Source organism: Crotalus tigris, unplaced genomic scaffold (genome assembly GCF_016545835.1).
Source record: "Crotalus tigris isolate CLP2741 ecotype Arizona unplaced genomic scaffold, ASM1654583v1 scf7180000018879.704157, whole genome shotgun sequence".
Classification (NCBI taxonomy): Eukaryota; Metazoa; Chordata; class Lepidosauria; order Squamata; family Viperidae; genus Crotalus; species Crotalus tigris.
This window is the reverse complement of record NW_024097253.1, coordinates 397,790-424,110: the sequence shown is the minus strand read 5'-3', so window position 1 is coordinate 424,110 and position 26,321 is coordinate 397,790. Positions and strand designations below refer to the sequence as shown.

The 26,321-nt window shown below is 37.7% G+C and overlaps 1 protein-coding gene across 5 annotated transcripts in view; it reads left to right on the top strand.

Moving 5' to 3' along the window:
* Positions 1-26,321, top strand: part of SH3KBP1 (SH3 domain containing kinase binding protein 1) — a 158,697-nt gene that overhangs the window by 30,697 nt on the left and 101,679 nt on the right. For 3 of the 5 annotated variants that reach the window (XM_039357217.1, XM_039357215.1, XM_039357216.1), the window contains exons 3-4: positions 15,696-15,819; positions 22,603-22,709. In XM_039357217.1, coding sequence (XP_039213151.1) covers positions 15,696-15,819; positions 22,603-22,709 — 231 coding nt within the window. Of the gene's footprint in view, positions 1-15,695; positions 15,820-22,600; positions 22,710-26,321 lie in introns of all 5 variants that reach the window. The other 2 variants (XM_039357219.1, XM_039357218.1) reach the window with 1 other exon arrangement.

The following is a 26,321-nucleotide window of genomic DNA, read 5'->3' as shown; positions in this document are numbered from 1 at the left end:
ACTATTGCATAGTATTGGCTATGACAAATTCTCCTTTGACCTACCTGGGCTCTTCTCTTGGCTGTCAGACCTCCATTGGTTAAGGCACTCCTTTTGGGGGCTGCTACTGTGGTCACCTTGGGGATTCTTCTCTGCTGCCTCTGCCAGTGCATATCCCCATGCTTAAACAATTTGAGAAACTGCCTGCCCAATTCATCAAAAAGAGATACAAGACAGGTATTGTTAATGATGTATAAAATAGACAAAAATATGAACTTTACCTCAATTAAACAGGATTGTGCTGAATATTGTTTCACAAGTATTAGCACAAAACGGAGAATTGTAGGGAGCCCCCCCCAAAAAAAATTAGGCGAGAGGAGTAACAGTGTTTTATATTAACGAAGAAAAGATTAAATGGATTAAAGCACTACAATCTTGAGTGTTTCAAGTGTTTTGATGATTCATCTTGGATTATGGGCTTGTAGCCATCTTGTCATTTCATTCTTCTCTTGAAATCAGTAGCAGGATTCTAGCACTGCAGTCCCCATTCATGAGAAAAGAAGAAGAGCCTCATTTATAGGGATAATGATTGGTAATTGAGAGACCAGCTGGAATCTACTTTTCATTTATAAACGACAGTAATGTCTCTTATAGGCCTTTCAGTCTTTTTAATTGACCAAAGCTGGCATTTCTGAGATGATCTAGACCCCAACATTTCCAATTACTCCTTCATTAAATATTGAAGATTTATTTTTCCTTTTTGAGAAAATTCTTTGTAGCCAGATTTTTTCAGATATCAGACTCCAAAAAGTTCTAGACTTTTTAAAACTATGCCCTGGTGAGGAAAAGAAAACTGTTAGTTTCTTTGTAGCCGTTTGTTTAATTATAAGAATGCTGCTGTGGTTCTCATTTTGTTTAAAGTGTATTTTTTATGGAAAAAGCACCTTATCTCCAGTTTTAGCTCTGTTAAATATAATTTGGCTAATGAATTTTTTTATTCAGAAATTATCAACACCCTTCATTTTATAGTCACTGCTCTTTATAATGTTAATAATGATTTAGCTTTTCCAAAATCTTTTTATTATAATGCAGTTCTCAGATACATTTCCACAGGAACAGTAATTGAAAGAAAACAAAATGTTTGATTGAAAGAACCAGAATAATAGACATAAAATTATAAAGGATGCATAGTTTTAAATCTCTAAATAGAATCATTTGAATATTTTGGCTTCTGAATTGATCAAAAGACTTGATGTTGTCCTGACATGTGTATAAATCTATGCTGACAGAACCATAATCATGTGTGTTTATTGACAGGCTTTTTGTAAGGTAGAAGACTCTGCTTTTACTGGTTATTTTTTCCATATGGTCAAAACCTTAATAATATATTTAAATTGAAAAATGATGAAACATGTGTTCTTACCTTATGAATATCAGACTGTGATAAGACTACTAATCAACCTATCCTTGTCTATTAGCCAACCATTTGTTTTTCAGAAAGTGTAACTACAGAGAGTCCTCAATTTATAAGCACAACTGGAACCAGAATTTCTGTTACTAAGTAAAACATGCCTGATTTTATGACCATTTTGCCATGGTTGTTAAGTAAATCAGTGGTTGTTAAGTGAATCATGTCATTAAGTCAATCCAGCTTCCTCCATTGTTTTTGTTAGAAGACAACTGAAAAAGTCATAAATGGTGATCACACGACCCCAGACATTGCAACCGTCATAAATACATGCCCAAATTTTGATGTATCCACTGGGATACTGTGATAGGAGGCCTGCTACAAAGAAGAGAGAGTTAACCTATTCTCCAAAGTACGTGAAGGCAGGACAAGAAGCAATGGGTGGAAATTAATCAAGGAGAAAACCAACCTAGAATTAAGGATAAATTTTCTGACAGAACAATTAATCAGTGGAACAACCTGCCTCCAGAAATTGTGGGTGCTCCAACACTGGAGGTTTTTAAGATGAGATTGGACAATCATTTGTCTGAAATGGTATAGGGTTTCCTGCCTGAGCAGAGGGTTGAACTAGAAGACTTCCAGTGTCCCATATTCTGTTGTTCTGACTGTCATAAGTCACTTTTTTCAGTGCTTTTGAACAATCACTAAATGAGACTACTTGTACTCCACATTTCCCTAGATGATGTGGATAATGTCGGAAATATATACTTTATGGATAGAAGATGCTTTATTCTTAAAAACTACTTAGGCCAGTAGTTCTTTATACTGCAAATGGGCAAATAGTATTATAATAAAATTTTATATACTATTAAAACTTACATTGTGTTTACCTATTTGTCTGCACCCTAAAGTTAGGCCAAACAGTTCATTATTCAGCAATCATTTTTTAATCAAAGTACATAAAAAATCCTATTACTCCTGTTGAATTGAAATTTTTATTTGTTCAGACCAGTTTTATTTGCAAAGTTGTAGCTGTTGCAATGTCCCTGTGGTCACATGATTATTACTTCCTTGTTCCTTGCCATCTTCCCACAAGCAAAGTCAGCGGGAATGCTGGCAGGAAGTCAAAAGCTGCTCATGCTCCCGCCATTATTTTTGCTCGCCTATGATAATTCTGTTTATGTTTTAGTTAAGCAAATATTGATTTATTAATAAAGTTCATTTGCCTCTACTATTCTTTTTATGTTTATGATAATATACTCTTCTTAGATGATTGTGAGAACATCCAGCACTGTGGTAAAAAAATATGGTCAGCCTATAATTTAATGTTCATTCTGGTCACATCAGAGTGCAGTAGCTTTCCTTCAAAGGATGACCCAATGGGTCACAAGTTGTCTAATATATTTTAAAATCAGAGAGCTTCAACCTTATATTCTTCTGCTCAATGTTGATAACCAAGTGCTTATCTTACATTATTTTATGTATTGAAAACCCGAATACATTATACAGAATAATGCCTTAATTAGAAACATTATTGGTTTGTCTTTTTTAGGATATTATAAAAGATGCAGTATAATTAAACAAGTTCAGATTTTCCTTAGCATAATACTTCAGATATAGAAGAAATGTTATTTATGAATACATATTGTTTGCCAGAATGTATTACAACATAGGGTAGAAAAAAGTTTTTCATTTTTCTTATATCTTGTAATAAGGATGAGCAAGCTAGTGTTTCCTAGACATTTTACAGTATAACTCCTATAAATTTCAGCCAGCATGACTAGTAGTCAATCTTTGGGAAGTTGTAGCCCAAACATTTAAAGGCACTTGTCTTAAAGAAAGACAATACTAGCTCTTCTACAGGTAATCCTTATTTAATGACCAGTTATTTGGTGACCATTTGAAGTTATGATGGATCCCAAAAATATACTTACAACTTGGATTCAAAGTTCCAAGGTCATGACAGGAGACATCTCCTGCGGCTCCGGAGCCTCCTCTGCCATTTGCAGAGAGAGACAGAGACAGAGAGAGGCACTTGCGCTTCCTCCCCCTCTCTCTCACGGACTTGCCCCCTTGCAAGGCTCCTGATTGGCCCTGTGCCTGGGTGCCCCGCCCCCTGGGAGAAGGGCAGACAGGAAGTCCCTTTCCCGGGCTGGCCCCATCCAAGGCTCATGTGGCTGGGGAGCCGCGCGGGGAAGCTCTGGGATCCCCACTGGGAGCGGCCTGCTGGAGCCTCCGCTGAGTGGGCCAGCACTCCCGCAAGCAGCAGCTCCAAGGAAGAGCAGCCCCTGTGATGCCCAGCCACTGCAACCGTTGGCCAAGAAGTAGCAGAGCTGGATATGGACGGTCAGCTCTGAGTCCGCAGAGCACTGCTGCGAAGTGGCCGCAGGGCAGGTGGTGCGCCCCCCCGGCTTACCTGTACCAGGTGGCAGTCCCGGTGGGGGCATCACTTCCTGGGCCATCCCCGAGCCAGCCACGTGTTTCCCCGGGCTGGGCGGCAGTGTCGGCTGGAGCAGTGGCTGGTGGGGACATTGCTTCCCGGGCCGCCAAGCCAGCCATGTGTTTCCCTGGGCCGGGCGGCAGTGTCAGCTTGGGCGGTGGAGGCATCGCTTTGTGGGCCGCCGAGCCAGCCATGTGTTTCCTGGGCCGGGCAGCAGTGGCGGCTGGGGTGGCGGCTGGCAGGGACATTGCTTCCCTGGGCCGCCAAGCCAGCCATGTGTTTCCCTGGGCCAGGCGGCAGTCTCGGCTCGGGAAGCGGAGGGATTGCTTCGCAGGCCGCTGAGCCGGCCACGTGTTTCCCTAGGCCGGGCGGCAGTCTCGGCTCGGGTGGCGGAGGCATCACTTCGCAGGCCGCTGAGCCGGCTATGTGTGTCCCTGGGCCGGGTGGCAGTCTCAGCTCGGGCAGCGAAGGCATTGCTTCACGGGCTGCCAAGCCGGCCATGTGTTTCCCTGGGCTGGGCGGCAATGTTGGCTGGGGTGGCAGAGGCATTGCTTTGCAGGAAAATGGGCGGAGGTCCTGAGAAGGCCAAGTATAGGGGGCAGGAGGAAGCAGAAGGCAGCAGGGCCACCACGGACCGGACCGGGGAGATGCGTGGGTGGCTCAGCTGTCCGCCGGCCCAACCGACACTGCCTCCTGGCCCGGGGAAACACATGACTGGCTCGGCAGCCTGGGAAGCGATGCCTCCGCCGCCAGCACCGAGACTGCTGCCCGGCCCGGGGAAATGTGTGGCTGGCTGGGTGGCCCGGAAAACGATGCCCCCGCCACCCCAGCTGACATTGCCGCCCGGCCTGGGTGTGTCCTGTCAAAAAAAACCCCAAACAAACCCAAAACAATTTTTTTAAAACTCCCCCAAACAATAGAAAAGCAACTGAAAACCTCAATAAAACCCATGCTGAAATTTGCACATCACAAAACCACAGCAGATGTACAGATGCAATAATATACAATTCATGGTTTATAATAAAACATTATATACAATAAATAGGTTCTTGTTACTTTTTTGTCAATCTGCAAATAGATTTCTCAGTACATATCTGACACAATTAGCTTCTCTCCTGCTTTGACTCTCTGGTTTTCAAAACATTTCAAATGTTGAATGTGTGTGTGTGTGTGTGTGTGTCTGTGTGTATGGGAGTATACATCTTCATGGTGTTTGCTCTTTTGTCATTTTTCTTTTTTTCTTTTTACATTTTTGAAAAGTATTTACAATTGCTGGTTTTGTGCAGATAGAAAAGGCCCATTTCCCTCAGCCCTCCCTCCTCCCTGCTTCCAATGGAGAAGACTTGTGAGCTTCTCCAGGTCAGATCCATCCAGCACTAAGGGGGCAGAGAGGGACAGTAAGAGAGGAGCTCGGGGGTCGCTCAGGGGTTTTGCAGCTCCCAGTGTTTTGTCTTCAGTGGGAAACGGGTCCACGTGGCTCTTTGAGTCTTTTGGGTTGCCTACCCGTGGCCTAGCCCTAGACCAGGGGTAGGCAACCCAAAACACTCAAAGAGCCACTTGGACCCGTTTCCCACTGAAGACAAAACACTGGGAGCTGCAAAACACTTTTGATATCTAAAATGAAACTAACACTGCATTTATTCTTTTTTACCTTTATTATAAGTGTGTGTGTGTGTGTGTGTGTGTGTGTAATAAAGGTAAAAAAGGATATATGCAGTATTCTCTTCATTTTAGATATCAGAAGGGTCTCTGTCTCTCTCTGTGTGTCTCTCTCTTTCTCTCCCTCTCTCTCTCTTTTTCTCTCCCTCTCTCTTCTCCCCCCCCCCCCCGATCTGCTTACCTGGCAAGCTGGCTTCAAGTTGGTCTCCAACAAACTCAGGGGTAGGCAACCTCGGCTCTTTTATGACTCATGGACTTCAACTCACAGAATTCCTGAGTCAGCATAGCTGGGCTAGCTGGCTCTCTCCTGCCCTTCCTGTTTCCTGCTTCCTACAGAGATGCAGCAAAGGGAGGAGCTCTGCCCAATAAGCTTTTCAGCTCCTCGGAGAACACTGTGAGTCCGCTCTCTTTTTTACAGAGAGAGAGAGAGAGAGAGAGACGCAATTGCCTCTCTCTGTCTCTGTCTCTCTGTGCAAATGGCAGAGGAGGCTGGGAGCTTCAGGGGAAGGCTCAAAGAGCCACATGCGGCTCCAGAGCCACAGGTTGCCGACCTGTGCCCTAGATCAATCAGCCAGTTACAATTGCTACTAGTTGTGGACACATAATTCTTCTTAAAGTCTAGGTCAGGAATAATTTTTTTAGAAGTATTTTAAATGTTACATATAAACAGTGGGAATATCAGATCATTACACAATTTTTAGACTCTAGGTTGTTATATCTTATTACCTTTAAAATGTCCTTTAAACTGCAGGATAAATGCTTTGGTTTACATGAGTATTGCTATGTCCAGCAAAATGTCTGGCATTCTGTTACATAATAAGAATCTTATGCCAACATAGTGGCTGTAAGACTATGATTTGGGAATACTTGGTAGCTTAGAACACTTGTATAATTGAAGTAAACTTGAATTCTGTTTTGTGTCAGACAATACTGCAGAGAATACTATTAGTGCTTCAGCTAAAGAAGAAGGCTTGCTTCTGATTTTGGCAACAGGATAGTTCTGATCCCAAAGATATAAGCAAGTCTGCAGGAACATGGATAAAGAACAAACTCTGTGTTTTGGAATGACCAATCCAAAAGAAATATTGTGGCAGAGCATAAAATTAGCAAATGTTATTGAGTTGAAGAAAAACAGAATAGAGTAGAGTAGAATAGAATAGAATAGAATAGAATAGAATAGAATAGAATAGAATAGAATAGAATAGGAAGGGACCTAGGAGGTCTTCTAGTCCAGCCCCCTGCTCAAGCAGGAGAATCTATACCAGTGGTGGTGAACCTATGGCACGGGTGCCAGAGGCGGCACTCAGAGCCCTCTCTGTGGGCACGCGTGCTGTCACCCCAGTCCTAGGCCTTCAACTGGGTTTTATAAAACCTTTTCGCTTTAGGCCTCCACCGCCACATACAAAAAAAAAAAAAAAGGTTCAATCAGTCAATTTCAACTTCTCACGGGAAAAAAAAATCTTGCAAAGTTAGGATTGATTGAACTTTTTAGTCCCACCCAGTCTGCTGATACCACTGCAGCCACACCCACCCAATGGGCCACACCAACTCAATGGGCCACACCCACCCGGCACCCAACGATGCATAAGTTGGTTTTGGGTTGTAGTTTGGGCACTCTGTCTCTAAGAGGTTCGCCATCACTGATCTATACCATCTCAGACAAGTGACTGTCTAGTCTTCTTAAAAATCTCCAGTGATGGAGTGCCCAAGATTTCTGGAGGCAAGGTATTCCACTGGTTAATTGTCCTCACCATCAGGAAGTTTCTCCTTAATTCCAGATTGCTTCTGTCTTTGATCAGTTTCCAACCATTGTTTCTTGTCCTTCCCTCTGGTGCTTTGGTGAATAATGTGACCCCCTCTTCTTTGTGGCAGCCTCTCAAATACTGGAATACTGCTATCATGTCTCCCCTGTTTCTTCTTTTCTTTAGACTAGCCAAACCCAAGTTCCGCAGCTGTTCTTTGTATGTTTTAGTCTCCAGGCCTTTGATCATCTTAGTTGCTCTTTTCTGAATATTTTCCAAATTCTCAACATCTTTTTTTGTGATATGATGACCAAAACTGGCTGCAGTGTTCCAGGTGTGGTCTTACTAGGGTTTTATAAAGCGATACTAATACTTCGCGTGATCTTGATTCTATGCCTCTGTTTAGACAACCCAGGATTGTATTAGTTTTTTTGGTTGCTGCTGCACACTGCTAGTTCATAGTCAAGTGATCATCTGCTAGGACTCCAAGGTCCCTCTCACAGTTACTGTTTTTGAGCCAGGTTTCACCTAAATGTAAAACTTTGCTTTTCTCCACACTGAAGCTCATTTTGTTGGATAGGGCCCATTGTTCAAGTTTGTCAAGATCTTTTTGGATCCTTAGTTTGTCTTCTGGAGTGTTGGCTACACCTGTCATTTTGGTGTCATCTGCAAATTTGATGAGTTCCCCTTCAATTCCCTCATCTAAGTCATTTATGAAGATATTGAAGAGTACTGGGCCCAAGACGGAACTTTTTGGTACCCGCTGCTTAATCTCTCCATGTGGATGTGGTGCCATTGAGGACTACTCATTGAGTATGGTTTGTCAGCCAGCTACAGATCCATCTGGTGATGATGTTGTCTATTCCACCTTTTTCTAGCTTACCAAGGAGTAGGTTGTGGTCTACTTTATCAAATACCTTAATGTAAAGGTGTTTGATTTTTGAAGTGTTTTATGTGCTGGATTCAGTACAAAACAAAGACCAGTTTCTTAATAAAGTGCTGTATTAGGGGCTGATCAGGATAATTGGATCACATATATTCCAAACAAAAATTTTGGGGCCTATTTTTTCATTGCATATATACATGGGTATGTTGTATGTGTGTACAGTAGTGCCATGTGATATCTGTGTTTGAGTGTTTCATCAGCTTCAGCATTGCTAAAAGCTGTGAATTCCTGCCTTTAATTAAGCTAAAGTGCCTTTCAGGCCTGCATCCAATCTTCAGATCTAAGCTATAATTTTATTCGGTAGCTTGGGTTCTGTCCTTCCTTCCAGTAAAACTAATGTGTGGGTGTTAAGTCAAGCATATCTTTATAGGACCAAATGTGAGTTATATTTTCAGAACTCTGTTAGACAATGAGATAATGCTAAGTTGCCCCATGCTAAGGAATATTGAATCTTGCCAGGGCTAATATACTGGTCATTCATTGCCTGAAATATTAATATCTTTTGTTAGATGTTGCAGAAATTGCAGCATGTAAGGGAGGCGTGGAACTAACTCAAAATAACTTTTGTGCCTATGGAAACATTTGGAATCTTGGTTGAAAAGAAATCACATTTTAAAATGTCAGTCAGTTATGTTATTTATTTTGCTTCTTAATTTACTGACCTTTCCTTGCATAAAATTCTTGCATGACCAGTAAAGTATCTTCTTTAGAATTCTATGTTACATTCTACATAAAACAACAATGTACTGTAATAATGAACTCAGAACACTGTTTCTAAATTTGGATAAGTTTCAAGTTGAAGGATACTTCTAGATTAGAGGTCTGCAAACTTTCTGGGCTCACGACCCGGGGGGAAGGAGAGCAGCTTCCAAATTGGCGCATATGTGTGCACACAAACAAGGCTGCATGCACCAATGTGGCACTAGTGGCTCCGTTCGCACATGCGGCATGCACTGGCGCCATGCACATGTGTGAACAGCTGGCCCCGTTCACACATGCACAAATGGCCTGCACACACACGCCTTGTGCTAGCGGCCCGTTCGTGCCTACATGCATGTGCAAATGGGGCCGCAGGCACTAGCTCAAGGGGGAGTGTGCGTGCGCACATGCGCGCAATGGCCAACCTTTCCCACGGCCCACTGGCCAAGAGGCCACCACCCAGTAGTGGGCCACGGTCCATAGGTTGGGAACCCCTGTTCTAGATAGTAGCCTTACTTTTTTCTCTTTGATGGATTGTAGTGTGGCAGTGGTTGTAAAAGAAGATAAAATATTGATAGTTAAATTGGGAAATGTATGAATGGATTTATCATTTGGTCCTATAAAGATATGCTTGACTTAACACCCACCCATGTCTAGATTCCTATAAAATTTCAAGGAACAACAATTTAAAATATTGGAATTATATTTTAGTTCCAAACATAATTGTGTGGTTTATAGGCTAGTGAAAATAGGTTAGCATGGCTTAGAAAAATATTTTAATAATAATATGGTATTGTATTGGTATTTATGGAAAATGTGCATGACTTTCCATGTTTAGCATTTCATTTATGCTAAACATGGAAAGTCATGCACATTTGTTCTAGAAATAGAAGCAATGCCTAGCTCAGAACAGAGATAGCAATCAACTGCATGGAAGTGCATTTTTATGGATTGTTCTGAAAGGATCTGTAATACACAGTTATTTTTTTTTCTGATTCATAGAGTCATTAGAAACAATGTGGATACCCTTTATTAAATCCTTTCATATTATCCAGTGCAATTCACAATTAATTTTATTAATATAATACTATTATTACCCTGTTACATGCTACATGATCATATCTAATTGTTCAACATAAATAGCAAAGTTTGTCCATTTATCTTTGGTACCTGGGTGATAGAAGCCAGTGGTACTTTATTGTACAGGTAATCCTTACCTTATAACAGTTCATTCAGTGACTGTTCAAAGTTAGAACATAACTGAAAAAAGTGACTTATGACCACTTTCACACTTATGACTGTTGCAGCATCCCCGTGGTCACATGATCAAAATCCATATAGTTGGCAACTGACTCACATTTATGATGGTTGCGGTGTCCCAGGATAATGTGATCATCTTTTGCAATCTTCTGACAAGCAAAGCCAGTGGATGAACCAGATTCACTTAACCATATTACTAACTTAAGAACTGCAATGATTCACTTAACAACTATGGCAAGAAAATGGGGCAAAACTCACTTAACAAATGTCTCATTTACCAACAGAAGTTTTGGGCTCAATTGTGGTCATAAGTGGAGGACTACCTGTAGTTCAGAATTGCAGGATTAAGGGGCTCTTTCACAGAGAACAAAGACACAACATGGCTTGGAACTTTGGTATGCAGGAAAAGGGCAAAGGCAAAGAGCTTTCCTAGCAGTTTTATAGGGTATAGCTTATAGTTATGCAGATAATTGCTTTAGTCTGGCAAGATTAATGTCAGAATATATTTTTAAACTTACTGTTGTAGATTTTACATTTCCCTTTTCCAGACTGTATTTGCTTTATCAGTGTTACTGATTTTTCAAAGAGTTTGATAGTCTTTAATATATATCTTACAAAGCATAAGCTTTCATGATCCATGGTCCCCTTTATCAGTTGCATAGAGTTATTTAACTAATGTAGAATTGCGACAAGATGGGGAGAGAAGGTGATGGTAATGAGGTTCCTTGGTGGACAGATTACAAGGACCTTATCAAGTAATGATTATAATGTGCTAAAAACCCATTGTGTGTTTGGTCACACCTTTTGAGAAAGCCTGAAATCTATTGAGGTATATAAGCACAGCTGCCTTCTGTTCAATTGGGTTGGTAAAGTTTCTTTGTTCCAAAACTGCTACTCTGAGATCTGTAATGGAATGTCCTGGGAGTTAAAATGCTCTGATGTTGCTTTGTCCTTGTTTTCAATCCTGTGTCCTTTAATTCTTTTGCACACTCTGGCCTATTTGTTGTATGTAAAATCCAAAGGGGCACTGCTTGCAGATATTCAGTGTGTTATTCAAAGAAAATTCAAATGGAATTTTACTGTGGCGGACACCATGAGTTAGCTAGGTTTCAGATCCCGAGCAATCCTATCCATTGGCTTTATATTGCCTGCCAGTTGCAGGGATTGATATATCCTTTACTCCGTTTATATTAACAAAGATTGTGGTGTTTAAATGTAGTCAATTTGATTTGGTCTGATCTTAATGCCTGATAATCTCCACAAGAACTTTAGAATCCCTGATACATGAGTTCCCAAAGAACTACTTCCACAGGTTAGTGATGTTTAAACTAACTCAATACACAGGTATATGATTCTTTATTTGAACTACCTTTTAGCTGTACCCTCTACTATCGCTCTATTCTGTTCAGTAGAAGCTCACTAGGAACCATCTGATTTAGCAATAATAACAAGTCTGCACGCAGACACACACATTAAAATTTGTAATCTCTTCCCTGAAATCTTAGTCTAACAGCCTTGGTATTTAAATTATTTATTTAATATCAGGAAAAATTATACATGCTGGTTATATATGTTGTAATGTCATGCCAATGTCATGTCATGTAACCTTATTTTTAAGGTTGGTTAGTGATTTAAATAATTCATTTATTAATTTCATTTTAATTAATTTTGGCTTAGATATGTATGATGCTAAATTGTTTGGAAGTAGACTACTGTTCATATAAGTGATCAAAATTGATTCTGAATGGATGTTTTATAGAACAATCCACAGCCAGGGGTTTAAATAACAAATATTGTTTAAATAATTTCCTGGCAGGAAGAACTATGTGTAAGCAATCAAATTACAGACACTGATAGCCTTGCTTGATTCTTTTAGGGCAGCATTTGAACTGGCCCACTGTAATGTTGGTTTTATGTTAAGGCCTGGGATTTCAGAAGACTATATCCATCTTTTTAGATTCCTAGTTATTTAATTGAGGGACTTATTAATATAGTAACAGTCATTCTTCTTTAGCACAAATGAATTATGTTGAACTTGACTAAAACTGTCTTCTTTCGATTTTTATTATTTAATGGAATATCAAAATATTGGTGCAAAAATCACATTAAAGATGAGCTCTTTAAGCAATCTTTTGCAGAAGTGAAAAATTATTTTAATGTTATTAAAATATATCTTGCCATCATTTCCCCCCCCCCCCAATGTTCAGGCTCTATCATGTATTATGAACTGCCAGAGCTTGACAGTTTCCGTTTGTTTTGTTTCTGTTTTACATAGAGCTGGGACAGGGAGAAGCAGCAGGTGTCACAATCAAATTCTGCAATCTATTTTAATTCAATTTAAATAGCAAGCATGGTTTGTTGTTGGCCTGTGTAACAAAGTTGGCTAAAAATGTAATCCAAAAAAACAATGTAAAATAAAATTATGAAGTTGGCAACATTTCCTGCAATATGCCCTGTCATCTAAGTATCTCCCCTCTAAACAACTGATACTGATGTATTATACCCATATTTGTATCTTTGTTTTTCCTACTTAATTAGTTGGAAGCAGAATTTGCTGTTTGCAAATACAGAGCAGAAGAAGTGATGTACTTATATCTGATTGTGATCACTTTAATCATTCCGAATCAGATGACACAGAATAGTTCTTGTTTGAAAGGACCACTCCAGTAAATCACAAAATATACATTTTATAATAGGTTTGATATTTTTCAGTGTTACAAAGCCTGAAATTATGTAGCAGAAAAGTGATCACTGGAAAAATGTAGAAATATTATAAGCCCATTGTTCTAAATGGATATGAATATTGATTACTTTAAACCAGGCATGTCAAACTGCCGGCCCACAGGTCAAATGCACCATACTGAAACCACACCCACCCCATTGCCGGCAATGGGGGAAAAGTCGCAATATGTTGCACGATGTCACATGACGTCGCGAGTTTGACATGCCTGCTTTAAACTCATTTTGTTCCAGTGCAAAATGTGTGCTTCTTTATTCAACTGAAAAGGCAATGCCATAATACTTAGAATGAGCTGAGATATGTAGCACACATATAGGATTCTGCTCTTATTACTGCTATCATGTATGTCAAATTACATCTTGAGCTGAGATCTGTTATGCTGGAAACATTAGATGGCAGAAGTATGTTATTTTGAGAGATGTATGACAGTAGAACACCCAACAAAAATATTAGGGATTTAATTGAAAGATAAATTGAATAATTCTGTAACTGATATAGCAGGAAGCCACAGTAAGTTCTAATATTTGCTTTGTGTTCATATTAGCTGGCTGAGGAATTCTGGTAGTTGAAGTCCACAAGTCACAAAAGGGCCAAGTTTGAAGACCCCTGACTTAAACTTATATACTGCTTCATAGTGCTTTGCAGCCCTTTCTAAGTGGTTTACAGAGTCAGCATATTACCCCCAACAATCTGGGTCCTCATTTTACCAATCTCGGAAGGCACTTTGAGCCAGTGAGGCTCATTAAAATATCTTTAGAGAATTTATTGTTATATAAATTCCTTTTTTGCCTTTTTTAAAAAATAGCTCTTTGTAGTGAATATAATAGATTCTTGACAATTTTCATAAAAAAGTTTTAGGAATTATCATATGTTGTCATATGAAAGATATTGAAACCATAACTGAAAACAGGCCAAATAGCTAAATAAACAAAAGACAACTCCAGATTATCTAAAAGTTTCTTAACTTTGGCAACTTTAAGATGTGTGGATTTCAACATGCTAGCTGGAGAATTTTGGGAGCTGAAGTCCGCAAATGTTAAAGTTACCAAAACTGAGAAATATTCACTTAAATTACTCATTGCACGCTCATAGTTTTCTGGCATTTTTAAACTTGAAAATCTGATGATTTATTTAAAGAAATGGAACATCAGTGCAGCAACCAGCATCTATAGTTCATTATTAGCATTACTTTCCTGCCATTTTAAGTTTTTCCTTTTGTTTCTGCCCAATTAATACAGTTCATTGTTGTGAAGATTCTTTGACTCGGTATGTATAAATGAGAGAGGAAGATCATTCTGGTTGCAGGAAGAAATGAATGTTGGATAAAACTGCCCAGAATAATTAAAAAAAAAAAAACACAAAACCCTAAAGTTCAGTGTCAGACTCTCTTTAACACTACTTTCTTTCTAAAACTCCATGAATTGTTGTAGCTGAGGGGTACAGTCCATGGAAAAAAACTGAAAACTTATTCACTTAGTATATTTCAAGTTCTTCTTTCCCAATCCATATATCTCTGGTCATCCAAGATCTCTTTCTATCTGCAGTTGATCAGACTACAAGAAATAACTTACTCGCTGCCAAACAGCTTCCTCTGTGGCTCCTTGATGGTAGTTTGCATTGTACACCTGCAGGCAGAGTTACTTTCCTTTTTAATGTCACATGCTGATTCTTTAATATAATTGTGTGGAAGAAGGCATTATGTTTGTGTTGAATAACCCATAGGCTGCTTGTGTTCTACCAAATCCAGTTATGTCACCCCAAGGCTCTTTAAGACCACAGCATTTAAAGATAGTAGTTTTCAATTGAATTATTGTTTTCTGGTTTTGATTATTTAAGCCTTAGAATAAATTAGATTTCTGGGATTACAACTGCTTTGTATATTTTTCATTCCCTCCACCCACCACACAAGAGGAAAAAAGCTAAAATGTCTGTTCCTGTTTACTTAGTGATGTAACTCTCATGGCCCTAGCATTCCCTAGCGACACAAGAAGTAATAGTTTGGGGTTTTATTTTTTGTTTTTAATGTAGCTCTGGACAAAAACTGCTCCCTGTACTATAGCAAGGCATGGAACTAATTCCCAAATAAACATTCAGAGGCTCTTTCTTTAAAGGCTACAGTTTTGCGTTTCCACATAATTCTACTTAAGAGTTCATTATGGAAACCAACATATATATTGGCATTGTTAATAGTTGATAGAAGAGGAGCAAGGAATCTAAGAGCTTTTGGCTAAATCAAGAAATTGGGGAGAGAGGGAAAGAACATCTAAGAAGAAGGCAATGACAAACTACCTCTGTACAGTGGAACCTCGGTACTCAACTGCTTTGAAACTCATTGAATTTGGTATTTAACACATTTTTACGTGAAAATTTTGTTCTGGTACTTATTGTTTATTTGGTACTTAGCACACAAGCTAGAACTTGTCACTGTTGACTGCCTTGTGCCTACATCATTCCTTATGGGAAAAATTGGTTTGGTACTCATCATTTTTGGTACTCATTGTGTCTTCTGGAACCAATTAACGATGAGTACTGAGGTACCATTCTATTGTTAACAAGAAGATGATAAATGTGTCTATTAGGTCAGAGTCTTGAGTTTGATTCAAAAAGACTTTATTTAAAAATATGTAATGTGGATGTTCTTTTACTATAGGTTTCAAAATGGTTTTATTTATTTTATTTAGCTTTCTATACAATCAAGTACTAGAGTTTCTTAGCCGTTTACCAGATTTGGACACTCCAATGTTTATCACATGATTCATCTGTGATCATGGATGTGAATTTTAAAAGGCACCCCCCCACCTTTGTTTTTATTTCTTACACAGGAAATAAAAAAAGAAGTGAAGAAAGAAAGTTCTGCCAGCAAAGCACCAGAGCTCTCTATGCATGAAGTTCCTAATGGAAGTTCTTTACTATTGTCTGAGACAATTATTAGAACCTCCAAAAAAGGTAATACATTTTTAATTGTAGAACTTTAATAAAGACAAATTATACCTGATATTCTAAGTGTCTCCTAGGCATCTCAGTACATTTCCTGTGCCTCGTTGTTGTTATGACAGAGACAACAATATGTTCTTACATTAGAAATCCTATCATATATTGAATAGGATGAGAATGCTTGGAATAAAACAATACTAATGACCAAAATACTAATCTAAATGTACGCAAACTGATTGCTAATTGCTGTTGTTTGTTAACAGAGAATGCCAAAGACAGTTGCAATTCTTTTTCCTAAAGAATTCCAATTTATCATGAAATAAGGCTGAAACAGATACAAATAAATGGCATCCACCATTGATTATTCCACAGTTCATAGATCAAACACTTTGCTTTTAATGTATCTTAGCATACATTTTATGAAGATCATAGATTATTATTTCCACTCTTTGCTACCTTTTCTATAATACTGTATTAAAGCTAAAGCTTTTAAACTGCTTCAATTGTCAAATGGTGCACAACTTTCTACCTATTTCCTGTGTTACGGGTTTTTTTTAGTGCTTACTCTGCATAGTTGTGGGATCTGATTGTTTTTGCAATGCCCTTAGTGTTTACAGTAAAGAATTAATGCAGCAGACAATGGAGGGATTTTTTGTTTTATTAGCACCTTATCACAGAATCTGAAAGGGAGTGCCCCCCCCACATAATTATAAAATGCAAACACACATATAAACACAAAGACCCTTTTTCCCTTTACCCCCCTCCCCAGTCCATGTGTATATATAAAATATTGAGAGGGGGAGGGGAATGGATAAGGACTTATGTATTTAACAAGCAGATCAGAAGTTTTTCAACTTTCCATTAATTTATCTTCACGTATAAATGTGTGTGTTTGTATATGTATACATACATAGTCAGTGGTGAGATTCAAATATGAGAACAACCGGTTTTCTGTGTGGATGCTGCTTCCGGAAGTCCATTCTTGGCCTGGGCAACAAAAAATTAGCTATTAGTTCTGCCGAAGTGGTGCAAACTGGCTGAATCCCACCACTGTACGTAGTGAAAATAAAAATGTATAGTGTTTTATGCACATGTGGAGAATGGATTTCTTCTTGAGAAGTTAACAGTAACAGTCTGGAAGGGAAAGTGATAATGAAGTTGCTTCAGTTTCATATGGTAGAACATAACCACAAACTATACAGGGCATGGAAAATAGGAGTTCAAAAGCTGTCCAGACAAGTTGTATTTTGAAGAGAGCTTTAATGAAGTGAAATAAGTATATTCAGTAAATTTCTGATGTAACTGTTTTCTGTAATGCTAGAATTGCTCTACATGAAATTTTGTAAATCCCCCTTTTACTACATTTATGATGCAGTTAATTTCTTGTTTCAGTGTTGTTTGTGACAAACAGTAATGTTTTTATAAGAATCCAGCAATTGTTTTTATAAGTAATATACTGGCTCTAGCAGGGTTAAAAAAAAGGAAGAAAGAAATAGGAACCATCTGAAGAATGCTGACATTAAAGAATGTGATAGAAGATGAGCTAGTGGTTTGAATTTCACAATATCCTTGATATTGAGATGTCCAACTTCCTTCAAGTTGAGGGCCACATTTTGTCTGTAAGTGTCTTATAGTTACATTCAAAGCTGTGTTGAAAGAAAAAAATTTATCAGGGTCCAGTCCAGGCTGGGAATAAACAAAATGGAGACTGCTTTAGTAAAGAAAGTTCTTGTTTATTGAGTTGCCAGAAACGTCAGTGATAGCAGCATTGTTTCTGGGATAGCTGACTACATGGAGCTGGAGTGGTGGGTTTTTATACCTTCTTGGGCTTTTGTGTTTTTAGTTGTTCCTGTGGCATGAACTTTGACCTGAGGTTCAATGTGCTCTTTTAGTATTCTGATGGTGGTGAGTTAATCCTTTTATGTCCTAAAGGTCATGTCCTGCTTTCCTGTGGCTGTGGCTGATGGCTATGTCCTGTGTTGGATGGGTGAAGGGTTGCTGGTTCTAATCCTATCACTCTGCTATTGTTAGCTATCAGTTTTGCTCCAAGGGATTTTGAAAGATCTGTCTTGAATGGGTTTCTGCAGGCAGTATTTGCTCATGAATGGGGCCTTGGACTTTCTGAATGGGATTATCAAATCTGCATTTCTACAGACCTGGCCTCTGCCTAGTTTCTGCTTGGGGCTATTAAGAAAAACTGGGCCTGTTTTTCGGCCTTTAAGATCCTTTGGCGAAATATAATATTCTGCTTTTTTAATATTCCCCAAAATATTTCTTTCTCTTGGGTGGGGGCTGACTTCCCACAGCTGTATATGAGGTCAGATAAAAAAAATATATATTCCATTTTTTTACATTTAATCATTTTACCCACATCAATATTTCTGTTTAAATGTTTAAACACAGTAGATGCAATTAATCACCAGTCATGAAAGTTTTCCTTTCTGGCACATTAAAAATTATAATTTGCAAATTATTATAGGCCACACACAAAGCTTCTCTAGGGATTATGTGGAACTGAAGCCTTAGATTAAGTTTTCTTTGTGTGAGTTTTGTTTTCAAAAATTGGAAACCATGTTGCTGCAAAAGGCCAGTTGCATTTACAATACCTGTACCTGGGTTGCATTGCAGCAGTTTAATATGGAATTATCCTTTGTACCTGTTAATTCTAAAAACAGAACTAATTGATGTTCAATGATTGGTATTTCTCCCATAAGAATTTTTTAAAAATTATTATTGGTTTAAACTTAGAGTTGTTTTCTGAGGTCCACGCACTGTCTTCTGCAGGCCCAAGAACTAGAATACCAGTTTGGTCCATCTTTTACTAGCTTATGCTGTATTTGATACACACATTGTTTTGCTAGAACTAGTTGTAATAAATTCAGCATTAGCAGGTGTTGATTTTAGACAATTTGTTTTTTGGTTTTTTTTGAGTGCATTCTTTCCAAATCATAGAATTCTGACTCTTTTTAATATTAATTATACAAAGCCTGCACATGTAATCCAACATTAAGACCATAAAGAAGTAGATATTAAAAGAAACAAACATGTAGACATTATATTAAACCTACTAAATAATTTATATAGTGTTACATTAAACACCTTCACCTAAAAATTGTAGAAGAATGAGAAATATGTTTTAAAAATCTTAGTGGCATTCAGTTTTTAAAAAGCCTATAATGTGCCTCTGTAATCGCTTTGGTTTTAAACTACAGCTGTGTTCTTTCCCATGCACTTATCCTATATATTTTTTAAAAAATATACTTCCGGCTATTGTGGTTTGAACAGCTGTCAGCTTTCTTATTTTGTTCTGAAAATTCTGTATTTAGTGAAATGAAAAAATTCACGTAAGACTAACAAGCAAATTGGGAATCTTTGAATAAAGTCATCCTTGGATGGGATCCTCTTAAGGGATTATATATGTTTGGCACAAGAAAGATAGAGATAGAGGAATATTAAGGCACTAGAGTCCCTAATTAAAGAAAAAGTTAGAAATATTAGGGCATTAGGGTCCAAATAAAATATAATAATTGATGTGCAAGTTCAAGAATATAAACCCTGAGCACCAAAACTACTGGTGCAGTTTTGCAGTAGTAGTTTTACAAGATTCTTTTAGTGTTCTAAAAGAATTGGCTCTTCTTTTTGAATTGGATTTGTGGAAGTAAATGGAAGGCCACATATGAAATTTGGGGGTTGGGCCTCTGGTTTCTTACGGCCCTGTTACAACAGCAGCAACTTTAAGTCCTATATATTCTTGATACTGTTTTTATATCCATGAACTTTTACTAGGCATTTAATTTTATGTAAGATGTTTTTAAATGTTGCAGTGTTCCAAATCAAATGAAAAAAGGAAGCTAATAAAAAAGAAAATCATATTTATTTGCTTTGCTAAAACATGTAGTATTTATAGTGACTGCAAAGTATTTTTTTCCTTCTGCTGTCTTTATTTAATGGGTTAGGCAGATTATTTCCTTGAGTCTGATAATACAGCTTTATTTACACTGTAACTTTTTTTAGTCTTGTGACCTATTTCCATCACTATGGTGTATGCTAACCCCTACAGAGAATTGTCTTAAGAAGGTTCACAAAACGAAAAGAAAGCAGTGTGGAATTAAGTTCATGAAGGAAAAAAATAATTGTTTTGTGTGATAGAGGCATATTTAACGCAACCCATAGTCATTTTAAATTAGCACTTTAGCTGAATGAATGTATTTTAGATTTTAAAGAAAGCTATCAGAATGGTATAAACCTTCTTTTAAGCTCTTAGAAAAGATACATTACATTATAACCTATCTACATTTATAAGTTTTGCATGACTTACACACATCCCTCCTGGAGTGTGTGGATGAGTGAGGAGAGAAAATGTGTTTATACAATAAATAAATAAAATTATGTATATTATTTTCAGTTGTATTATGACTTGTTTCATTTTTATTGGGATTCCTCTGACACAAGTAGCCAAATATTAGTCTGTGGGGTTCAGACCCTCTAGTGCAGGGGTGACAAACTGCCGGCCCATGGCCAGATGTATCATAGCGAAACCACGCCAACCCCATTGCTGGCAATGGCAAAAAAAGTCACAATACGTCACAACATGTCACGTGACGTTGTGAGTTTGACACCCCTGCTCTAGTGGGAATTGAACTCCCAAACCATCACATTTTAAATTACTATAAGTGCATTAACTTTAGGAGCTATGTACGACCTAACACTCAGCGGCTGCAGGAAGCCATGTTTAGAAATGCTATAAATGGATTGGCTAATATTCTTAGTATAGTTAAAATAAGCAATACTTCTTCAAACTATAACAAAATATGTAACAATAATAATGATGATTGAAAACAGACAACATATTATTACATATTACTCAGTTCTGGACATTATTCATAAAATAGCGTTAGTTAACCACTGGTAGTTTAAAAACAGTTTTGAAGCTCATTTTTTTCTGGTTCAATGTTTCCTAAATGTGGAATGCTAGCACAAGGCATTCCCAACAAGCACTCCCAAAACAAGAAAGGGACACCAGGTTGGAAAATTGAGTAATTCCGTCAATTAGTTAAGTTGTGGGGGGATTTCTATGTGTTTTGATGACACCCATTATTTTCTTCAATAATAATAATAATAATAATAATAATAATAATAATAATAATAATAATAATAATGTTGGAAGGGACCTTAGAGGTCATCTAGCCCAACCCTCTGCTGAGGCTAGAAACCCTATACTATTTCAAACAAATGGCTGTCCAGTCTCTTCTTAAAAACCTCCAGTGTTGGAGCATTCACCGCTTCTGGAGGCAGGTTGTTCCACTGGTTAATTGTTCTAACTGTCAGGAAGTTTCTCCCTAGTTCTAGGTTGTTTCTCTTCTTGATTAGTTTCCACCCCTTGCTTCTTGTCCTGCCTTCAGGCACCTTGGAGAATAGCTTGACCCCCTCTTCTTTATGGCAGCCCCTGAGGTATTGGAACACTGCTATCATGTCCCCCCTCGTCCTTCTCTTCGTTAAACTAGACATACCCAATTCCAGCAACCGTTCCTTATATGTTTTAGCCTCCAGTCCCCTAATCATATTTGTTGCTCTTCTCTGTACTCTTTCTAGAGTCTCAACATCTTTTTTACATCGTGGTGACCAAAACTGGATGCAGTATTCCAAGTGTGGCCTTACCAAGGCATTGTAAAGTGGTATTAATACTGTTTTTCTTTTACCTCTCCATTGAACTTTAATCTATTTTACCCTACACAGCTGTTCCTCACAGACACCTACCCCTGGATACTGTGCTTCTATGATAGTATTTTGCCTGAAACATTTTATCCCGTTTTCCAGGAAAAGGCTAGTTGGCTCATGTAAGGTAGAAGAAGAAGAATAGTTCCTGATAGAAAAGGCAGACCACCAGATGTTCAATACATCTGAAAGGCACCAATTTAAGAAAATGGTGGTGATTCTTATAAAACTAGAAGTAATGAAAATAATTCAGGGAGAGAAAAAATCCTCCAACAAAACCAGTGGGAGAAATCAAATGTCCTACTGTAGTTCTCATTCTTTGGTAAATGTTTAAAATCTGTTTGGGGCAGAATTCTTTGCTGTAATCTTGCCAACTGCTAGTGTAAATATAGCACTTATTTTGCTGATCATAGTTTTCCTGAAATTGCTATAAAATTGGTAGCTATATAACCCATTGTGTCACTGAGGCCAAAGCTGTATATGAGTGATTTAGTACCCATCCCATCCTTATAAATTTTTTCAGCTGATACCAGCCAAGCCCCATCATAGCAGGTAGTTTCTTACCTTAGTTACTGGTAGTCAAGCCTGGTCTTGCTGAATGTCCATGTGTTCATACCATGACATTGCTACCTTAACACAGACATGTAGCCTAAGACCACACAGCTACCAGTAATATACATTTGGGCTAACCTTGTCCGGGCTTAGAGGTTCAGCAAGACTAGGTTGGGACTTGGGTGGAAATTTCAATATAATTGCAGGGTTATAGGCTAGACTGGAAGGCATCTGAAAAGAAAGCTGTACAAGACACTATAAAAAACTACATACTTTTGAGTACAGATTGATTTCTAGGAAATTATATATCAGAAAGTTTTACACTAGGGACCAATTCCATCTATCAGCTTGACGTAATCATTGAAAGTTACCTGATTGTTATTATGACATTGAGAAATAGCATGCTAAGTTGAACTTAAATGTGTGCTCAAACGGGTAAGAAAGATCCACTCTTCCTGTCACCTATATCTGTTTAAATATTCACTTTAAAATTAATAACAAAAATATTGGGATCTTATTCATTTGTAGGTGAACGAAATAGAAGGCGACGATGTCAGGTGGCTTTCAGTTATATGCCTCAAAATGAAGATGAACTGGAGTTGAAAGTTGGAGACATCATTGAGGTAGTGGGAGAAGTAAGTAGTGCTTTTAAGCTTTACAGTGTCCAGGTTTCTCTTACATTTTGAATGCAGTTCCTGATATAATTCTGCTTGAATGACAATTTTACCTGGGTAGGATGTTAGTTATATAGCCAGTAGGGGAATGATGTAAGGAATTAAAAAGGCTGGCTGTGTTAAAGATAAATGAGAAAAGCTTGAGCTATTATGGAGATAATGTGGTCAAGATTAAGAGATGTTTTACAGAGAAAAACAAAGTGTTTGTAGTGTACAGTTGAGTGGATGGAATACTAGAGCAGGAGATTTAAAAGCAATAGTATGGTCTGTAAAGTTAAAACATGAGTAAAAAAGAGGAATGAGTTCAGACAGAAATAAGAGTCTTGAGAGTGTTATTTTTGCTATTATATATAGGCAGAACCAGTATGATGAATTGCTACAGAAAACATAGGAAATAAACCCAAGTCTTGTGTAAGATCTACAGGGTGAATAGTTATATTGGCCATGTTGACATGTTGGTACAGTCGTTCATATATCATGGTTTATGAAGTTGTAGATGAATGTCATTTCCATTTATCCAATCTATTGCATGCTAACTTTGGCATTGGTATTCTGCAACCCATTCAAGCAGAATTATCTGTTACTCAGATATGTTAATTAACAAGCTAGTAAAATAAACTGCTTTATAATCCTTGGATGACTATCTGAATCAATTGTTGTTGATGGATTAATTATTCTTTAACTAATCTGAATTATAACTTAGTTAGGTCTTGCTGCTAAATATAATTATATTGTTCTGTATTATTCAGTCTACATGTTCAGAGAGAGGGAGGGGAAGAGTACATAAATTTCAGCCTCTCTCTTATTAAACATTTAAGTTGTAATGTATATTTTATTATGATATTTGCCATAATTGTAGGCTAATTTGTTTAGAATATAATTATATCAAAATTTTGTTATATTGTATTTGTAAAGAAAATGTTAAACCTATTCTAATATTCACCACAACAATACATCTCTTCTGCTTAAAAGTTTCTCCTCCTTAGTATGAAGAGTAGAAAGGATTTTTATATATATAGAGAGAGAGAGACTGTGATATTCTCAGTTTGTTTCTGTTTTGTTTTTGCTTGGTAGACCTACATTATACAGCATTTTTTCACCTATTGAAACTATCGTCTCTATTAGTTTTTTTGTAGAGGGACAGTACCTGGTTGATAGAATTTACTTAATGTCAAAGGTACCTTTAGGTGACTGAAAGAATAAGCCATTCCTTGCTGCCACAATATAACCCAAAGGCATTTATTTGGTCTTCAGGCACTACAATCTCCTAGCACAGCGGTTCTCAACCTGTGGGTCGGGACCCCATATGGGGTCGAACGACCATTTCACGGGGGTCACCAAACAATGCAGTCTGCCATTTTTTCCCCCTTTTCCTTAGCTGTGCTACTCCCTTTTATTCTATTGGCTTTTGAAAGCCAATAGAATAGACTCTCTTGAATAGAGTCTAATTCTATTGGCTTTCAAAAGCCAATAGGAATTGTTCAGGCTCTCTCTGCCCTGCTGAGCCTGCCAAAAGTCCCATTCTGGAAACGGTGCTGCACCAGTTGAGTAGTCCTCGACTTATGACCGGTTGGGGTCGCGGCATTTAAAAGGTTGAGAACTACTATCTTAGCAGGATTCTGCCATTCCATAAATGGGCAGAAGAACATCATTGTCTGTGACACATTTGCTTAAGTGTTACACTAAAAATGAATCACCGTGAATCACCGTGTCTTTCAGTAGAAATAGATCTTGCATCCTATTGCTTTCGATGAGTCTAGTTTAGCTTATTGATGCATATCAAAAGCGTGTAAATTTATTGATGTTATTGTAAGCAATAATATAATAGTACAGTACTCAGTTTTATTTTTCCTGTTGAAGCACTGATTAAAATTAGAAGCAATTTAGTTTAATTGGAGATCATAACTAGAATAAGTAAAAATATTTATGATAAAGTTGTTATCCTTTTAAATAATACTTCACATCTGTAATTGCTTTATAATGTAAATTGTTAAATCTATCTTATGAGGTAAGTAATTACTCCCATCAATTTAAATCTGGATAATATAATTATACTTTTTCAATATAGCTAAGGACTTTAATTCTTAACTAAGCCCAGTATTCTCTCCACTGGAAACTATCTACTTTTAGTTATTCTAATACAATTATTCAGGGGAAAAATTATTATTAGTATTTTAGTAATAACGAGTCAGTAAAATAAGAAACTAACAATACATCTCACATAATTAAATTACCAGAAAAACAATATTTATCATTTTCTTAAGTGAACTCTTTTACTTACCGCTCACTGCTTTAAAAATAAAGCTTACTGCTTTAAAAATAATTATTACCACTTGGAATTCAGCCTGGAAAATCTATATTCCAGAACATTAAGAACAATAACTTCCCTAGGTCAAATGTTAGTTAAAATACAAGTGGTCCTCGACTTATGACCACAATTGAGCCAAACATTTCTGTTGCTAAGATAGCTTCTGGTTTTGCATGGTAGCCACTGGTCGTGGGCTTGCGGATTCTACACACCCCCACAGCTAATTTCACCCTGCCAAGGGACCCTAAATGGATCTAAGTCGTCCCGGAGAGCTAGTGAAGAAAGAAGGATGCTCCAGCGATTCTGGAACGACGGCGGCCGTTCTGTTCGATTTGGGGAAAGCCTTCTAACCCGACAGGAGAAAGGCTGGCCATATTGCATCAACCAGCCCAAGCTACTAGCAACCGAAGTCCAAAAGTACTAGCTAGCACAACTGTGAACAGTGTGCTTGAAACTGGGTGAGGAATTCGATTTTCTCTTTTCTATTCTATATTTAATTTCCTGGAAAAGATCCCCAAGGAGCAAAATACCTCTGAAAGGGGAGGAGGGGGATTTCCACCTCACCCTTATACTAACAGAAGTGGCGAATTAATCTTTTTGTGGAGGATCAAAATGTCTGGAAGTAAAATAAATATAAAACCTGAAATTTAAAAATTAAATCTGGATAAATATAAAATTGTTTGAATGATTAAGACTTTCATTCTAAAGATAATTGTTTATTTTGGAAATTGAAAAACAAATAGTTGCTGACACCTAGTGGTGGATGAAGACTATGACTGCTATGGCAAAACCTGGGAAAAGCTAATCTGTGTTTGTGACCTTCAAAGCTTTAACAACAAAGAACAGCTGTGACAAAAAAAGACAATAATCTGGGCTTTAGACAGAGAATTATAAATTTCAGGAAAATAATTTTTTGAACTATTTGGATTACAAAAATCTATTTAATTGGGACTCTAGAGCTATTTGCAGAGAAAAGAAAGGAAGAGAAAAACTCAAATTCTTGGCCATCATGGATCAGAGACATGTAGAAAGAACATATCAAGAAAACATAAAGTCTTCACAGGAGGAGATATATAGTATACTGCAACTAATTCAAACAACAATAACTTTAAACCACAAAGAAATCAAAATAACTTTGAAAATATAAATCAATCTATTTCCAAGTTAACTCTACAACAAAAAGATTCCTAGAAAACAACAATAGAGAAGGAGCAGATAAAACAGATAAATGGATATAGAAGTGAGAATAGAGATTTAAAGATGGA